We start from the raw sequence: 17,898 nt of genomic DNA, 5'->3' as shown, positions 1-17,898 counted from the left end.
AACTTCTTCTTCACGTCTTCATTTCCTTTCATCACAAGACACAGCTGAGCCTTTAACAGCACCACAAACTAGAGCTACACTTAGTAGAGTGCAGACCTTCACCAACGCCACATTTGTTTGTAGAACCGAGTTAACATCAGTAGCATGTTAGCTGTTACCTCATATTGATGCTAACGAGCTTGTCAGGCAGCTACATCCCTGTGAAACACTGAGTAGGGAGCGTCTCCATGGCAACAGATGCTGATCTCCTTTGATCTCCATGAGGTGTCGCTCTCATCCACTTTGTATGGGACAGTTTTCAGTTTTTTGGGGTTTATTCAGAACGTTTAGCCGTTTACGTCCCAAAATCTGATCGCCTGGTCCTTGGATGATGATTTCATGTAATTCAGGTGAGTCGTTTCTGAGAAAAGTTGGAAAAAAACATACAAACCAACACATAAATACATACAGACGAAAACTGGACAGCTGATTTACACGTGTGCATGAGAAGAGGGAAACATCATTATAAATAAATCCATTAATGGGTTAAAACTTTAAATAAAGTTGGAAAATTCAAACAGTTTTGTAACATTTTAATACCAGATGAAATCAAAAACTTACAATTTGAAAAAAAATCAAATATAAACTCCAATATGTTGAAGATTTGTTGAGACAAACAGGACGTAACAGACACTCGTTTAATTCCAGTTTTGAAGCAAAGTCAAACATTGGAGGTCACACGCTCCGACTTCAAGCAAGCATCCAACTGATTCATGAGAAAAGAGGAATATCGAAGCTTTGCTGTTTTGCAGTTTTCATGCATGCGACTCGACGTGGGCGTCGGCTTCAACTTCACACTCGTCGTTACAAAAACAAAGTGCGGCGCAGCATGCGGAGGCGGCCGGCGTGTCGCACGCAGGCTCTAAGTCTACTGCAGCTTCAAACGGAAACGCTTCGTGTGCAAAAGAAACCTCCGTCACAGGAGCAGCGGATGCAAAGATAAAGCGTCTGCTCGCGGACGCGCCGTCAATTCTTCACGTCTTTGGTCAAAAAACCCACGATAATCCCACCGACCAATCACAGGACTCCTCGGCTTCCTGCTCCTCACAGGCACGCGACACGGTTCATTTATCGGTACTTCAAGATAAAAGTCGGTGATTCAAGCGTTGGACCAATCCAACGTCTTGCAAGGCAAAATAAAGCATCTCTGGAGGAAACCCAGTGCAGAGCTGCATCCTCGCCGCACTCGTTCAGGAAAAACGAACGCTCTGCCGGCGGGAAACGTCATATTCAATAGAATAAATACACGGCTGTGCAGAGGGATTGCTGACTGGAGCAGCTACGAGAACCTGGACAGGAACACGAGAACAGATAGCTAAGTGCTAAGCACGATTTCATCACACCAAGAGCTGCTGCTCTCAATCTGACGTCGATTTCTGGATCATTTGAGGTCATTTAAAGGTCCCATGTTACAGTTTTCTATCAGCGTCACATCGGTGTCAAAAGGTCAAAGTTTATTTCCCCAAATCAGCCTCGGTCCTGAGCTTCAGTCTAAAACTCCCTCTAGTGGCTCCACTGAGAACAGGCTGACTCCAGGCCCGTCTGGTGGAGAAGAGCTTCCCGGTGTTTCAGATGAAGTGGTTGCCCTGTCAACTGGTGACCCTTTATTGTCCCTTGTTGCTGCTAATAACAGACGTTAAAAACCCGAGAGAAACCCGGAGCCGTCCCGACAGAACGCCGTTTAACGGCTTTTACAGTAAAGGTTCCAAGTGCCGTGGCGTTTGAGTCGTATTTGACTCTCTGCTGTTACCAGCAGCAACGACGGACGCTAAAGTCGGACCGTTTAACAACGGAAACCAGTTCATCTGAAACACCAGTACCGCGTGCTAATGTTTTACAGTGGATTTATCGCTACGACTCGTAGAAACGCCGTCGTTCAACCAGTTTGAAGCAGAACGAGACCCAGAGGAAGAAGCTCCTGAAGACGAAGAGTTAAAAATATTGTTGCTTAGCTTGGTGGTACGTGTTGCTACAGCTACTTGTAACAGGAACGGCTCCGGGTTTCCATATGATCCTGAACTAATTCAGAATATCAGTGAGGCAGCGCTCCACCACCAGAGGGAGGGGTTGTTTCCCCCTCGTGATGTCATGAAGGGAAAACCTCTGCCTGGCCTGTATGAGCACACTTTCACTAAAAGTGAGGGAATCGACAGACTTTCTTCACTTCTGGTCTCATAGCAGCTGCAGGAACACGTGACCGTTAGAAACCCAGTAGAAAGGAGAGTTTTGTACAATATGGGACCTTTAAATCAGGTGAGAAACCTCCCAGGAAGCCGTACATGTCAGCTTTAACAGGATGTTTATGTCTCCAACTCAAACACACGACTTTTTAACAGTTTCAGATTCGATCGCAGCTTTTCTAGAGAGATGAAGAGGAAAAAAGAATCTGAGCTTGTTTCTTCATTTCTACAAAATCTTCAGCTTCTTAAATGTTTCCCAGTGATTGTTGGTTGAGACGGCCGGAATCGATTTTCATCATTTCATGTGTCTTAAACAGAATGTTTCAGGAGGAAAGGCGACATCAGCGTCACGTTCAAACTGCAAAATGTTCCCAAGACGCAGATTTAAATAAAGGGCTGACCGGTCACTCTGGACGCCAGGCTGCGTGTGACCGACGTCATCAGAGTCCAACTTTAAGAGCTTTTCTGGAAAAATCTAACTTCTTCAGTTTCTCTCATTAATTCCACATTAAAGGATTCTGAGGCTGCATGATAAAAACAATCCATGTTGTGTTGTAATAACTTTCTACACACACACACACACACACACACACACACACACACACACACACACACACACACACACACACACACACACACACACACACACACACACACACACACACACACACACACACACACACACACACACACACAGATACATTCTACTGACCAGACCTCCATCACTGGTTTACATTCATTTGTTCATCAGCTCAGAGATCCAAAGACCCCGCCCACTTCTCCTCTTCCTCCTCCTCCTCCTCCTCCTCCTCCTCCTCCACCTCCTCCTCCTCTTCCTCCTCCTCCTCCTCCTCCACCTCCTCCTCCTCTTCCTCTTCCTCCTCCTCCTCCTCCTCCTCCTCCTCCTCCTCCTCCTCCTCCTCACCCCAGCGGAGGTTCAGCTCTCATCTCTGCTCTGATGTCAAACTTTCAGTTCAGAGTCTCAGTTTAAGGTTCAGTTTTCTGGTTTTTTTAAAGTCATTTTATGGACCCCCCCCCACCCCCCCCACCCTCTTGGTGAAGGTGGGCAGGTGGGGGGTCCTGGGTGAGGATTTGAGGTGGAGGGGTCATGGATCTCCCCCCTCACTCCTCAGTGATGGTGGGCAGGTGGGGGGGGCTGCTGGGCGAGCCGGGCGAGCTCCGCAGGTCGGGCCGGACGCTGACGCTGGAGACGGACCAAACGTCGCTGAGCTCTGCAGCAGGAGACACAAACACACCGGGCTCAGTCTCTGACAGAAGTAACTGAGTACTTCTACTCAGTTACTGTGCAGAAGCACACTGTTATAGGACCTGGACTCGAGTTTAGGCCCCGTTTCCACGGCAACGTTTCGGGGGAAAACGATGTAGTTTTAAAGTGGGGAGTGGGGCCACTAGTGAACACACACACACACACACACACACACACACACACACACACACACACACACACACACACACACACACACACACACACTAGGGATGTCCCGATCCGATCGTTAGATATCGGATTGGGGCCGATATTGGTGATTTGTGAGTGATCAGGTATTGGCAAATCCAGCCGATCACCCCGCCGATCTAAAAAAAAAAAAAAAGAAACGCGGTCCGCAACGTCACCTAATAACCACAACAATCAGGGACTACAAGCTCCGGTCGAGCTGCAGAAGCTAGAAGCAGGCGGAGCGGGGCCATAGACCTATAAAACTAGAGTTATATTAGTGGTTTATGTGTTTATGTGCAGAAGTCTACTTCTAAATTTCTATGTGGTCTTCTTCTGCTTTTTTATTGTGTTTGGTGAGTCACAGCGCCCCTAAAGGCCTGGCATGTGTACTACATGCCCTGAAGCCTCGTGTTGAGCCGTGTTCATAGTGAGGTGTGGACGGTTTGTTGGTAGAAGGCCAGGGAGAAAATAGATCGTTTCTTCGTCGTGTCGATGTTCCTCAGTTTACAACTAAAGAGAAAGAGAAGAATCTTGATTCAATAAGTGAGTTTTACAATAATGTCTAGGTAAACAAAGCTTCTGCCAATAGTGCTTTTAGCTTCACACATCTTAGTCGCTCCAAAAATACACTATTGAGTATCTGTGCAATAGCAATGTGAGTATCGGATCAGGAAAGTATCGGTATCGGCCGATACTCAATTCTGAAAAATCAGATCGGTATCGGGGGCAAAAAAGTGTGATCGGGACGTCCCTAACACACACACACACACACACACACACACACACACACACACACACACACACACACACACACACACACACACACACACACACACAGAGAACAATGAGCTCTAAACATTCACAAAGGGAGAACAGGGACATTCTAGAGGACAGATCACCATAGTTTGCTGTTTCGAAAATAAAAAATGAACAAAAAGAAAAGTTTTCAAAGGATCTCTTGGTTTTAAATCCAAACTCGCCAGGTTTACTTGAAAGAATTTACATTCTGCTGCGTAGCTTCGTCTTTGGACCATTTAGCTTTTGCTGTTGGTGAAGTACAGAAGGTGTCAATATTTCTTATTTCAGCTCTGAAGATTCATCCTGAGTGAGTCGAACTGGTAAAATAGAGCCAAGTAACATTTACATTTAAAGTTTTCCTTGAAGAGCAGACCTGAAGAAAATGTCTATATTTTTGCCAAAACAAAACAATTATGACAGGAAATCACTCCAAGCTCAACATGAAGCCAATTTAAATTAAAAGTGCAGTGAAAGTCCAGGAAACTTTTCCTCTCGCTGTTGCATTGTGGGTGTTTTTACAAACAATGTTTTCTTTGGATTTTTTACAATTTGCTTGATGGTTTGCTGGATTGGAGCCTCATGTTTGGTACCCATGTACAAATGTAATGTCCGAGAGTAAATTTCACCGAGCGCCCTCCAGTGGTCTCAGATGGTAAGACACTTCTTAATGTAAGCAGCATGGACAGCCAAAGAGCTGAAGAGAAAGATTCCTGCAGGGAACTCACAACATGAGACAGAGATTGAAAGAGAAGGAGGAGGGAGGAGTCATACGGAGGTGGCGGAGGTGGAACATGCAGCATGCAGGGAGGCGGGTCAGGGGCTGAAGGCCAGAGGGAGGGAGGACACCAGGGCTCCGGCTGGAGGCTCGGGGTGGAGGGGGCTCCAACGGACACAGACCACCTCCCACGAGTCTGACACACACACACACACACACACACACACACACACACACACACACACACACACACACACACACACACACACACACACACCAGCACATCACGACATGCACAAACATTGACCTGATGAAGCCAAACAGAAATAAATCTGCTGATATTTGAATGAACGTGATTCAAGGAGGAAATGATTCCAGATGAAAGTTTTGAAGGTTTTTAAGAGATTTCTATGCATTTTAAAGCCTTTTTAGATCCATTTCGTACGTACACTCGGTAGATAAACTAGAGCTACACTCGGTAGAGCGCAGACCTTCACCAACGCCACATTTGTTTATGGAACCGAGTTAGCATCGCTAGCATGTTAGCTCATATCAATGCTAACTCGCCTGTAAGGTAGCTACGTCACTGTGAAACACTGAGCAGGGAGCGTCTCCATGGCAACAGATGCTGGTCTCCTTTCTTCTCCTCCATGAGGCGCCTCTCATCCACTTTCAATGGGACATTTTGTATGAATTTTGGGGGATTTATTCGGAAACGTTTAGCCATTGACGTCCCAAAATTTAATCTACTGGTCCTTCGATGATGACAAATCATCCCTGAAGATTTCATGTAATTCGTATTAATAGTCTTTGCAAAAAGTTAAAATACATATAAATGATTGAATAAGTAAATACACACAACTTTCGTTGGCGAAGGTAAATATTGCGAACAGCGTGGAATCTAACGAGCTGATCTGTCTGCCTGAGAGTGAAATGAAATTCTCATTGCTCACAGTCGTTCAGCCAATCACTGATGTGTTTAAAAACTTTTGGAGCAAAACACCATTAATGTCCTGTAGTTAGCGAGACAGTAGCGGAACATTTGGCTTTCCTTGATAATAAAATGTCGGTACCCCGCTAAAAAGAAATGATTTGATGTATTCAGATGTTTCACAAAAATGGACGATTTGAATTTCAAATTGGCGCAAATCTATTTAAAATTGTCTTCGCTGTGCAATAAGAACTAAATGTTTCATGGAATGTTCCTTAATCCGCAAATTAACAGATTATTTTACTCATCAATGACACAAACTGATGAAAATCACCAAATAATTTTGTCCAATTAAAAGAGGTTTCAGTTCTACACCTTTAAGAAATGTGGCTCTTTTTGAATTCCAGTAAAAAAATTAAAAAAGCATCAGATGGGTAAGAAGACGTTTCATTGGTTCGTACAGACAGGAAGTAGAAACACATCAAAGAGGAAGTAGAAACGCTCCTACCGGTCCTGAACTTGCTGTATGGTCCGTTCTCGTGAGTCTGACGGCTGCCGGACCAGAAGGGGAGGCCTCGCTCCCTCCACCTGGAGACACACACACACACACACACACACACACACACACACACACACACACACACACACACACACACACACACACACACACACACACACACACACACACACACACACACACACACACACACACACACACACATTATTGATCACGATCAGGATGACTCGGCTTCACTACACCAACAGCCGCCGCTGCATTCGACCTGTGGCTAAGCCCCGCCCACAACAGCGTTCATCAGAGACAGTTTTATTGTCATCTCGTCTATTTGTCACTTAAGATGCAAAAATAGTGAAAGGACATGACAGCGATACGAAGCATCCTGAAACTACAAACAATGACTTTTATTTTACTTCCTAACTAAAACCTGGAGCAAAGCATCCTGAGGATGGCGCCGTGCGGCAGAAACACACCAACTGTTTATTCTCTCAGTGGTGCTGTGATAACGAGGGATTTCAGTGGTTTTCTCTCAGTTTGTTTTCTCAACATTAAAGAATTATTTATTCTGGGAAAACGGACTCATACACACACACACGGGATTAATTAGCCGTTTTCTCAAGAAAAACTTTTTTCCCCTTCAGATAAGAAGAAAAGTGACATTAACTGCTTGTCACGGCAAAAAGGGGAAAAATAAAATGTATTCAATCAACCATGTCCTTTTAAGGTTCCGTATCGCAGCAATTAGTCGTATAAAATCAATCACACAACGCTAGCACCGCTGGGCTAGCCACCTAGCTTAGCAACAGTTAGCAACAGTAACTAAAGGGGGGGGGGGGGGGGGGTAGCTTAATGTCAGTTAGCCAGGGAAGATCATTCTGTGTGTGTGTGTGTGTGTGTGTGTGTGTGTGTGTGTGTGTGTGTGTGTGTGTGTGTGTGTGTGTGTGTGTGTGTGTGTGTGTGTGTGTGTGTGTGTGTGTGAGCTTTAGTGGATATTACAGTATATTTCTGCATCTTCTATCATGTAATAAGTTCACAGCTTTGTTCTGGAAATATTCAAATTCTAGATTCGGTCTTCACTGTTCGCACCAGTGGAATGTGAAGATGGCGGCGATGAGGACGGCGGACACCAGGTCGGTGAGGATCCACATCAGACTGTACTCCTCCGGAGTCTGGAAAGCAAAGCAAAAATAAAGAAACTGCTCTATTGACTTGGCTGGGTGGCAGACAGGAAGGTGTGACAGTAATTAGTGAGTGACGGAGGGAGAGAGACTGGATGAAAAGGTGGAGGGGGAACGGTTCCATCATCCTCCATCGTCTCCGACTCCCTCCAGAGACGAGCTGAACATCGAGTCCAACATCACCATCAGAACACAAACTTTCAGTCATTCAAAGTATGAAATCCATAATGTGGAAATACTTTCAACACATTCATCAGATGAGATTATTCAAACTTTAGAGTTTGTTTTTAACAAACTCTCCTGCAGTGAAGAAAGTATTTTCCTGTTGTTACCTGAGTATCTTTTATCTTTTGGATGAAAAAAAAGACTTTTTTAAGAAGCTCAATATCTAAAAAGGGAAAAGCATAGCAACATTACTAGGATTTCCAAAAGGGAAAAAAACTAAACTATTAAAACTGTTTTGAAAAGAGATCAAATGGTTAAAATGTCCAAGAAACTATAACTCCTCCCTGTAAATAATGTTTGGTGTAATCTATTTAATTTCATCCTTTCTGTGTTTCACCGTCCAGCCGTGAATATACAGCGTTTATCATTACTTATTTAATTTATTCCTAATCTTTCTTTCTTTCTTTTTATTCTCTGTGGAGCAATGCTGGGATTAATAAAGTATTCTATTCTGTTCTTTTCTAAAATGTGAAAATTGTCTGAGAAATTCTGGAAAAGAAGGACGAAACCTCTAAAATCAGGTAGAAAAACACCTGGAAATGTACTGAAGTTGTTTAAAATCCTAAATTGTAATTGAAACTTCATAGATGTAAGAGAAGACAGGTTTTGTTTGTGAACTACAGGAGAGATGAAACCTCAGAATCTGTTGGCCTCATTTTAAAGGTTAAAGCTGTTTAGCAGCTCTGGGAACATTTCAGTTGGTGGAGAATCACATGGATGTCTGTTGTGGCGGCGGAGGTGGAGGAAGAGGAGACGAGAGCGGCGCTCACCATGAGGAAGAGCGGCTTGTGGAGGTTGGACAGGATGTGGATGGAGTTGGTGGTGACGGACTGAGCTCCAGCGCACCAGGCCAGCGTGTAGAGCCACGGCTGGCTGATCACATACAGGTTAGTGCTGATGTTCACCGACTGGTATTTACTGTAGAGAAGAAGAGGAGGAGGAGGAGGAGGAGGGAGAAGAAGAAGAGGAGGAGGAGAAAGAGGAGAGGAAGGAGGGGGAAGAAGAGGAGGAGGAGGAGGAGGAGAGGAAGGAAGGAGGAAGGAGGGGGAAGAAGAGGAGGAGGAGGAGGAGGAGAGGAAGGAAGGAAGGGGAAGAAGAGGAGGAGGAGGAGGAGGAGGGGGAGGAGGAGCAGGAGGAGGAGGAGGAGGGGAAGAAGAGGAGGAGGAGGAGGAGAAGGGGAAGGGGGGGAAGAAGAGGAGGAGGAGGAGGAGCAGGAGGAGGAGCAGGAGGAGGAGGAGGAGGGGAAGGAGGGGGAAGAAGAGGCGGAGGAGGAGGAGGAGAGGAAGGAAGGAAGGGGAAGAAGAGGAGGAGGAGGAGGAGAAGGGGAAGGGGGGGAAGAAGAGGAGGAGGAGGAGGAGCAGGAGGAGGAGCAGGAGGAGGAGGAGGAGGGGAAGGAGGGGGAAGAAGAGGCGGAGGAGGAGGGGGAGGAGGAGGAGGAGAGAAGAGAAGAGGAAGAAGGATACAAGGCCGTAGATTACACTCAAGATTTGACACTGAACATCCTCTACTATTAAAAACTTCAGCTAAAAGCGAGTGACTCAGTGAGTGAGTGAGAGAGTGAGTGAGAGTGTGAGAGAGTGAGTGAGAGTGTGAGAGAGTGAGTGAGAGTGTGAGAGAGTGAGTGAGAGTGTGAGAGAGTGAGTGAGAGTGTTCACCGGATCTGCTGCTGTGACATGGTGCTGTAATGCAGGTTCAGTCTGGTGATGCGTCGCTCCGTCAGGTTCTGGATCGACGCCTTCTCTCCAGAGGTCTGCTGCAGCTCTGGGTCGGAGGCCTGGACCAGATCCCGGTCCTCCGCCGGCAGCCACAGCACCTACACACACACACACACACACACACACACACACACACACACACACACACACACACACACACACACACACACACACACACACACACACACACACACACACACACACACACACACACACACACACACACACACACACACCTCAGCAGACCATCATAGCGAGAGTGGCTGTGTTTTGGTGGGAGTAATAGATTACCTGTGAGGAGTTGATGTGGCTCCTCACCACCTGCAGAGTGACGTTGACGTGCGAGCGGCTGTACGGGTGTCCGGCTGGAGGCCGCCGCAGGTCGAACAGCACCAGCCTGCCGCTGGCGGCGGCGACCCGCAGGAACTGGGCCAGCGAGGGAACCGACTGGTTCTGGACCTGCAGCCGGTCGGTCTCGGAGAGCGACGACGCCGAGCCGAACGGATCCCGCTGCGAGACGAGAGAGAAGCTCTGAACAGCTGCAGTCCAGACACTCTGCAGAACCCGCTCAGTCCAGAACCTGGCCAGTCCAGAAGCTCTATAGAATAGAAGTTCTGCAGAACCCTGTCGGTCCAGACACTTTGCAGAACCCGGTCTGTCCTCAAATAAAACATGTTCATAAACCTAATCCCAACAATCTTGCCATGTTTGCACTTAGAGAGCCCCCTAGTGGTGGAAAACTATAGTATTTTTAAACAGCTATTGAATGAAGAACATTTATTAATTTTAAATCAACACTTGTAAACAAATACAAGCAGGAGCTGAATTAGTCCATTTTATAAAGTGACTGTTGTTTTGGAGTTGGTTTACTGGAAATGAGTCAGGCTACGGTCACACTGCAGGTCTTGATGCTCAATTCCAATGTTTTTGCGTCATTATTTCGCTTTACATTTTAAACACGAGCTCCACCTATTAGCTCTGAGCTAAATCTGGCATATTGACAGCTCTGGATGTCTGCTCATTAATCAGCACTGTCCCATTCAAATTAATTAATAAATTGAAATATCAAGTGAAAAATGAACGTGATCGGACCCGGCGGTTCTGAGCACCAGAACGCAGAAGTAAACATGGGCGCCATGCCGGTCAGCACCAGGGTTGCCAGATGTGACTCCCTGTTTCCAGCCCAAACAAGTTCAAACTTACACACCTCAATAAAACCTGCCCAGATCTCAGCCTCAGTTGTTAAAACCCTAAAACTCTCAGATGTGTAATAAAGGACCCACCGATAAGAACCAGTCGCCGGCGTTGAGCTGCTGCAGCTCCGCCCAGGTGAACATGGAGGCGTCGACGTGCGTCCGATTGGGGAACACGTCGGCCACGTTGGTGGTTCTCTTAAGGGTGGTGTCGTGCATCAGGAAGGGAACGCCGTCGTAACTGCAAAAAGGAGAACATGTAAGTGAGGCTGCGAGGAAGCGTGATGAAAAACGCGCGCACACATTCATTTACTGCCTCAGGACAGTTCCGTCAGACATCAAAGCGCCGAGTGGCGGTGATCGTTCACGCAGACTCCAGAAGGTTACGAGGTTAACCTCCGTCCCGGAGTGCACGGGATCAGACTGAGCTGCTGATGCTGAGTCAGGCCATGCCGCTAATCCCCCCGTTTCTCTAAAGTTCTGTTGAACTGAGAGCCGGACGGCTAACGGGGCTAACGGCTAACCGGATTAGCATGGCGGTAATCACCTTAGCACTGAGCGCCGCACGCCAGCAGCTAATCTGTGTAATTAGCCTCAAATCAGAGCTCCAGTTGGCGGCTGATTGGCTGCTCTACTGAGAACCTCCTCTGCAGGGAAACAAACAGACTCAGAATGTTTAATCATCTCTGAAGCCTCCAAGTTGGCGTCATCACTGTCTTGCAAAATTCCCTTTCTAATGGTTTTGTGACAGTAAAGTGTCCCGGCAGCCTGTACGACGCCCCACAAGTGAAGAAAGTCTGTCCTCTCCTTCATTTGCTCCACTTTTTAGTGAATGTGTGTTCAAATAGGCCAATCAGAGATCTTCCCTTCATGATGTCATGAGGGGAAATAACACATCCCTCCTGTAGTGATACTCACTTTGACCCTCCGACACGTAGATGAGCTCTTTCCTCTAAAGTCACGACCGGCACCATTTTTAATTTTTTTTGAATTGCTATTTTTTAAGTGTTTTGTATTTTAGCTTTTCTTGTTGTTTTTAACACTTTGAATTTTTTTTATCTATCTATCTATCTATCTATCTATCTATCTATCTATCTATCTATCTATCTATCTATCTGTCTATTATCCTTGCAAATGCTCCTGGGAAACAGATATGGAGTCGGCGAGGCTGGACACAGCTCATTAGCATTTAAAGGTACAGGCACAGAAACAGCCTGCTCTCTGTCGAGCTCACTAGAGGGACTTTTAGCCTGAAATTCTGGACCAAGGCCGATTCAGGGGAAAAAACTTTGAATACAACGTTGCTGGACGTCTGACGAGTTTGTGAAATTGTTGAACAACTGTATAATATGGGACTTTTAAATGTATTTTTTCCTATACTAAGTTTTTCCCTGAACACGACACAAGGAACCAAACCAATGGCAGAGAGGTTCAGACCTGATAGTGACGTCGGTCTCCAGTCCTTCACCTCCAGCTTCAACCGCCTTCTCAAACGACATGACAGTATTCTCTGGCGCCAGCTGCAAACACACACTCAGTTCTCAGATCCACTGATATTCCGGGGGGAGGAAGTACACTTTTCAAGAGTAAAGCGTCACGGCGGAGTCTCACCATCGGAGCGCCTCGGTGTCCGATGAGTGTCGGAGCAGGTCCCAGGGTTCCAGCCTCCTTGATGCAGGGGGAGTACATTCCCAGAGGGACCAGGTAGAGAGTGAAGAGCAGAGACAGGTAGAGACCCAGAACCGCCACCTGACGCACTGCAGCACACAGCAACACACACCAGACCAAACAACACAGAAATAAACTCTCATGTAATAGAATCAATGACAAAGGACATGAGGGGTCTTCTCCTAAAGAGTTAACCAAATCCTGTCCAAGTACACCCAATTACAGTTACAGTTACTCCTCTGTATTCAGCCTTGGTACATGAAACTCATTCATGGTGAAAAAAAATCACAACTAATATTCGGTCTGTATTTCTGCAGTTCGAATTAGGCAGTGATTTTCCTCACATGAATGACTTGTATTAATTAGATACCAGTAGTAGTACAACAATATGAAGAAAGTTCCAGTAATAGTAAGAGTACAATTACAGGGCCAGTAATTATTAGAAAGTATCAATAAAGTACCAGTAAGAGTAAAAACGTATGAATACAGTACCAGAAATTTAAAATAAAGTATCAATAAAGTACCAGTAATGGTTAAAAAGTATCAATTAAGTACCAGAAATACTGAAAAATGATCAATATGGTACCAGTAAAAGTAGAAAAGTATCAATAAAAAAGTGTCAATATCTGATCAATATCATGAAGTCCAGGTTTCACACAGTGACGGTAAACAGTCACATGATTCCTCTGGTGAGGAAAACAACCAATCAGAATCTGAGAGGACGGAGACAGGAAGAGCTGCCGGCTGACCACTGAGATGAAATAAGTCGTTTCCAGGGTGCGAAGTGTTAATGATCTTCAGGCATCACTGAACTGTATTGATCGGTCTGATCGGTCTGATCGTCCTGCGTTACAGGAAACAAGCGTCCCACTGGAAACGTCAGCGGGCTTCACGAGGTTCCCTCTCAGTACGTGTGAGGCGTTAAGTGTGTAATGAGCCTTTTAATTCTGTTTTCAGCTCGACACGCTGCTCCTCTATACCCCCCCCCCCCCCCCCGACATGACTCAGCATCACTTTTATGGCTGAGTCACCATGGCAACAGGGAGAGGCGGGAAGGATACGAGGTCAGGGCCGTTCAGACGGACGCAGAGCGAGGAAAGAGAAACCAGCAATGGCCAGTCGTTATGGTGCTCAGGAGGAAATGAGAGGAAGAGGAAGAGGGAGAGGGAGAGGGAGAGGAAGAGGAAGAGAAACAGGAACAAGAAGAGGAAGAGGGAAAGGGAAAGGAAAAGGAAAAGGAAGAGGAAGAGAAACAGGAACAGGAAGAGGAAGAGGGAAAGGGAAAGGAAAAGGAAAAGGAAGAGGAAGAGAAACAGGAAGAGGAAGAGGGAAAGGAAAAGGAAAAGGAAAAGGAAGAGGAGCAGGAAGAGGAACAGGAAGAGGAAGAGAAACAGGAACAGGGAGAGGAAGAGGAAGAGGAACAGGAACAGGAAGAGGAACAGTAAGAGGAAGAAGAAGAGGAAGAGGAAGGTGGATGAGCAGCTCTTCAGACTGAAGGTCGTTTCTTCACCCAGCCAACATGTAATAAAAGGACCAGCCGCCCTGCAGCTCACCGGATTTTCCAGACAAACAAATCTACGAATAGAATTTTTGGACGTGAACCAAAACAAGGACTCATATTTTCCTCTTGCTAAATTACAAAACCGTTTTCAGAACGTTTTCATGAAAATCGCCTTGAAGAAAATCAGAAAACTGGATTGTTGTTGCTTTAAGACAACGAACCTTTGTGGTGCAGTCAGACTTCTTCAAGAAGCAGATCAATAGGAAGAAGAAAACGTTTCTATAAAAAATAGTATAAAACAAATCTTCTATAAATAAATAAAAAGAGGTACATAAAACAACTGCACTATCCCTGGCAGTGTTAAATGGCTATTAACCAATCTACCAACATAACTCTTAGACAGGTCCAATATCAATGACACATATTTATAAGACAAAAGTTCTCAGATGGTTTTTGAGACGTCACAATAAATGAAAATTGCGGCGTCGTGCCAAGAGCTGTAAGGTTTAATGTTCATGTTACAAGACTTCAGTATGAACTGTCCTGCTTCAGTTCGTCACACCGAGCAGATTTCACCTTCCAGAATCAAAACTAAACCTCCGGAGTCACAGAGTCTCCAGCAGGACGTCTTTGGGACTTTAGGACAGACTGAACGTCTCCTTCTGCAAAGTGAGTGGAAATGAGGAAACTTGCAATGTGACTGATGCTCGTTTTTTTAATCAGAAATATATTTTAATACTAAAACTGGACGACCTTCGAACGACTCCACACTTTTGGTTTGTCGAAGATGTCCGCTCACGCACCTTTCTTGTTCATGCGGAAGAAGTGTAGCGCCACTGGCCAGGAGAGGACGGCCATCAGAGAGACGGCGGCCACGTGGAGGTACGGCGCTGTCACCTGCGGGCGGAGAGGAAGAGGTCAGCAGGCTACAGGCCACAACAGAATCTACATGTGGAGGATATTGATCCCTCCGCGCGACGGGCTGGCTGACCTGCAGCGACAGCAGCAGCGTCTTCCACTCTTTGCTCCAGAGGTCGGACAAGACGGCGGTGGCGGTGACGGAGAACACCAACGTCACCACGATGCCGGTCTGAGGGAGGAAACACAAACTGAGACTGGAGCAAGAGGAACCAAGTGGTTCTATCAAAATAACGCCTTTAATTTAAATGATCAGTTTGACTTAATGCAGTTTTGTTTACTTCCGTTTTACTCCCTTACAGGTGCTGCCCCCTGGTGGCAGAGCAGCAGAACACCGCGCAACGACGGGATAATGACACGGCAGAACGTTCCACTGTAAAAAGGTGCCTGATGGCTCGTCGGAGAAAGCGCGCACGTGTGTGTGTGTGTGTGTGTGTGTGTGTGTGTGTGTGTGTGTGTGTGTGTATTAGTGGATATTACAGTATATTTTTCAGTTAATTTGTTTCATGTGACAAATTCACAATTTTGCTCTACAAATATTCAATTTCTCAAACTGGTTAGTGGATGTAAGAAATACGTTTGTTTGTTTGTTTGTTTGTTTGTATTTGCTAAATTTGAAGAGAAACAACATTCACTGAGCTAAAAGGAAGTTATAAAAGTACTTTCTGTGTGTTGATTCTACGTTCATTTCATGGTTTTCCATGAACAAATGTGCGTCACAAGCTTCAGTCTTCAGAGATTTATCACGATTGATCACAGGAAACTGTGCAAATAATGAGTAAAGAACTTTGAATGGAGTGACAGCCGTGGCGTTCGTACCTTGTGGCTCCAGTGAAGGTAAAGCCTCTGACCCTCGGAGAGCAGACACACCGCCAGCACCTGGACAGAAAGCAAAGCCCGGTCAAACACTGAGGGAGCGCCGGTCCAACGCCGCAGCTTCACAACAGACAGACACGCTGTAGCGCCGCCTCATGTAATAAAGTCATCATTTTTCTACTCATTATGTAATAACGCTGCATTTTGTAATAAGTTGTTATATGTTACAACAGTTTTTACAAACTGCAGGTGAAATGATTAAATGCAGTCAGAGGCTCTAACAATCTGGTTTCATTCCTCCAGAATAAAGAAATGTCTGCTGGAAATACTGGTTGACTTGGAACTAAAAATCTACCCGCCACGATGGCAGCTGCTCTGAAAAGTTCCACCTGATTTAGATCCTGTGTTCTACCATCGCTGTGTGGCAGAACAAGCAGCAAAAGCAAAGAGTGACAGAGAATTCTAGTCCCACTGAATCTGAATGTTTACTCTTTATTAAACATGGAACCATGGCTACGGGATAAACGGGCCACATTTATTACATAATGCTCCAGAGCATTATATTTTATTAAAAAGAAAAAGTGTAGAACATCGACATTTTGTAAAAAACTGTTACAAAATGTAACAAGTTATTTCAAAATGTGACAAACTTTGTTAGAAAATACATTCAAGAATTTTATTACAAAATGCTGCGTTATTACATAATGAGTAGAAAATATATTACATTATTACATAATGAGTAGAAAATATATTACATTATTACATAATCCGATGGTAGGAACATGCACATTTTTGTTAAAGGTGTTTTTTTGTAAATACAGAAATAGAATCTTCATGCTTTAGTTGTGTTCTAACTTTCAGCAGGAGGCGGCGGCTCCTCCACCTCACCGGCTCCCCACCTCACCGGCTCCTCCACCTCACCGGCTCCTCCACCTCACCGGCTCCTCCACCTCACCGGCTCCTCCACCTCCACCTGCTCTTCATGTTATATAATAAGTTTTACGGAATAAATCAAGACCTCAGGCAAACGGTCGGGCCTCTAAATATCTAAAGTGGTGACCGTTTGTGGTCAGAAGTGAAGCACGTGGCTCACACCGTCACAGAACTTCACTTCTTCAGTCCAGAGGTTCTGCAGCCTGCCGCTCTGGAGCCACATGTGGCTCTTCAGCCCCTCTGTAGCGGCTCGGACAAACGTTTCAGAAAATTACTAGTATCGCTTTAAGTACTGCAACAGCTGAACGGATATAGTTGGAAAAAAGTATAAAAAAAATGTGAAGAATCTCGAAATATTTCTACAAACAGCTGAAAACATAATAAAATATATTGATTGTGTAGCTGTGACACTTTATGAAGGCAACCTGAGTTTTTGTATTTATGTCTATTTTCTGCAGTACTTCTTTTGTAGTTTTAAATACTTTGGATGGTTTTTGGTTCCAGACAAATTTTATTTTGGTGGAAAATCACCCAGAAGTGTCTTTAGGGCATAAAGGTTCCATAAAGGTTTAGTAGAACAGTCGGCGTTGTTTACGTACCAGCAGCAGAGCGATGTAGGTGAAGAGAGACGCAGCCACCACCAGCAGAACCAGAGACCAGGGGAACCAGAACCCCAGAGTCCCGAAGTTAAACCTGAAAGCAAAACAAACGGACCTTTAAGAACCCGAGGAAGACGAGTGTGAGTCCATCGCTCCCTAAACTGTTGTTGTTGTTGCTGCTGCATCGGCTCTGTTTAAAACTGAATCAGTGCAGCTCTCACACGTTTCAATCAAACTTTGATGTTCAGTTTTGAGTTGAGGACAAACTGGATGTCCTGTCCTCTCTCTCTCTCACCCCCCCCCCCTCTCTCTCTCCTCTCTCTCTCTCTCTCTCCCCCCCCCCTCTCTCTCTCTCCCCCCCCCCCCTCCTCTCTCCTCTCTCTCATCTCCTCTCCCCCCCCCCTCTCTCTCCTCTCTCTCTCTCCCCCCCCTCTCTCTCTATCTCCTCTCTCTCCCCCCCCTCTCTCTCTCCTCTCTCTCTCTCCTCTCTCTCTCTCCCCCCCCTCTCTCTCTCTC

The 17,898-nt window shown here is 45.6% G+C and overlaps 1 protein-coding gene across 1 annotated transcript in view; it reads right to left on the bottom strand.

Moving 5' to 3' along the window:
* Window positions 1-3,341: 3,341 nt before the first annotated feature.
* The window catches only part of LOC308107752 (glycerophosphodiester phosphodiesterase domain-containing protein 5-like), a gene marked incomplete at both ends in the record, with an annotated part of 21,230 nt that continues 6,673 nt past the window's right edge, over window positions 3,342-17,898 (bottom strand). Inside the window, 13 exon segments of the mRNA XM_080460243.1 lie at window positions 3,342-3,451; window positions 6,628-6,707; window positions 7,723-7,805; window positions 8,810-8,957; window positions 9,695-9,852; window positions 10,046-10,264; window positions 11,038-11,188; window positions 12,385-12,467; window positions 12,559-12,704; window positions 14,920-15,013; window positions 15,108-15,206; window positions 15,854-15,913; window positions 17,383-17,476. Of these exon segments, the coding sequence (XP_080316369.1) occupies window positions 3,342-3,451; window positions 6,628-6,707; window positions 7,723-7,805; window positions 8,810-8,957; window positions 9,695-9,852; window positions 10,046-10,264; window positions 11,038-11,188; window positions 12,385-12,467; window positions 12,559-12,704; window positions 14,920-15,013; window positions 15,108-15,206; window positions 15,854-15,913; window positions 17,383-17,476 (1,525 nt within the window).

The sequence above is a fragment of the Lipophrys pholis genome (assembly GCF_963383615.2).
Source record: "Lipophrys pholis genome assembly, chromosome: 3".
Lineage (NCBI taxonomy): Eukaryota > Metazoa > Chordata > Actinopteri > Blenniiformes > Blenniidae > Lipophrys > Lipophrys pholis.
The sequence above is the reverse complement of the archived record's forward strand: the minus strand, read 5'-3'. Positions and strand labels throughout refer to the sequence as shown.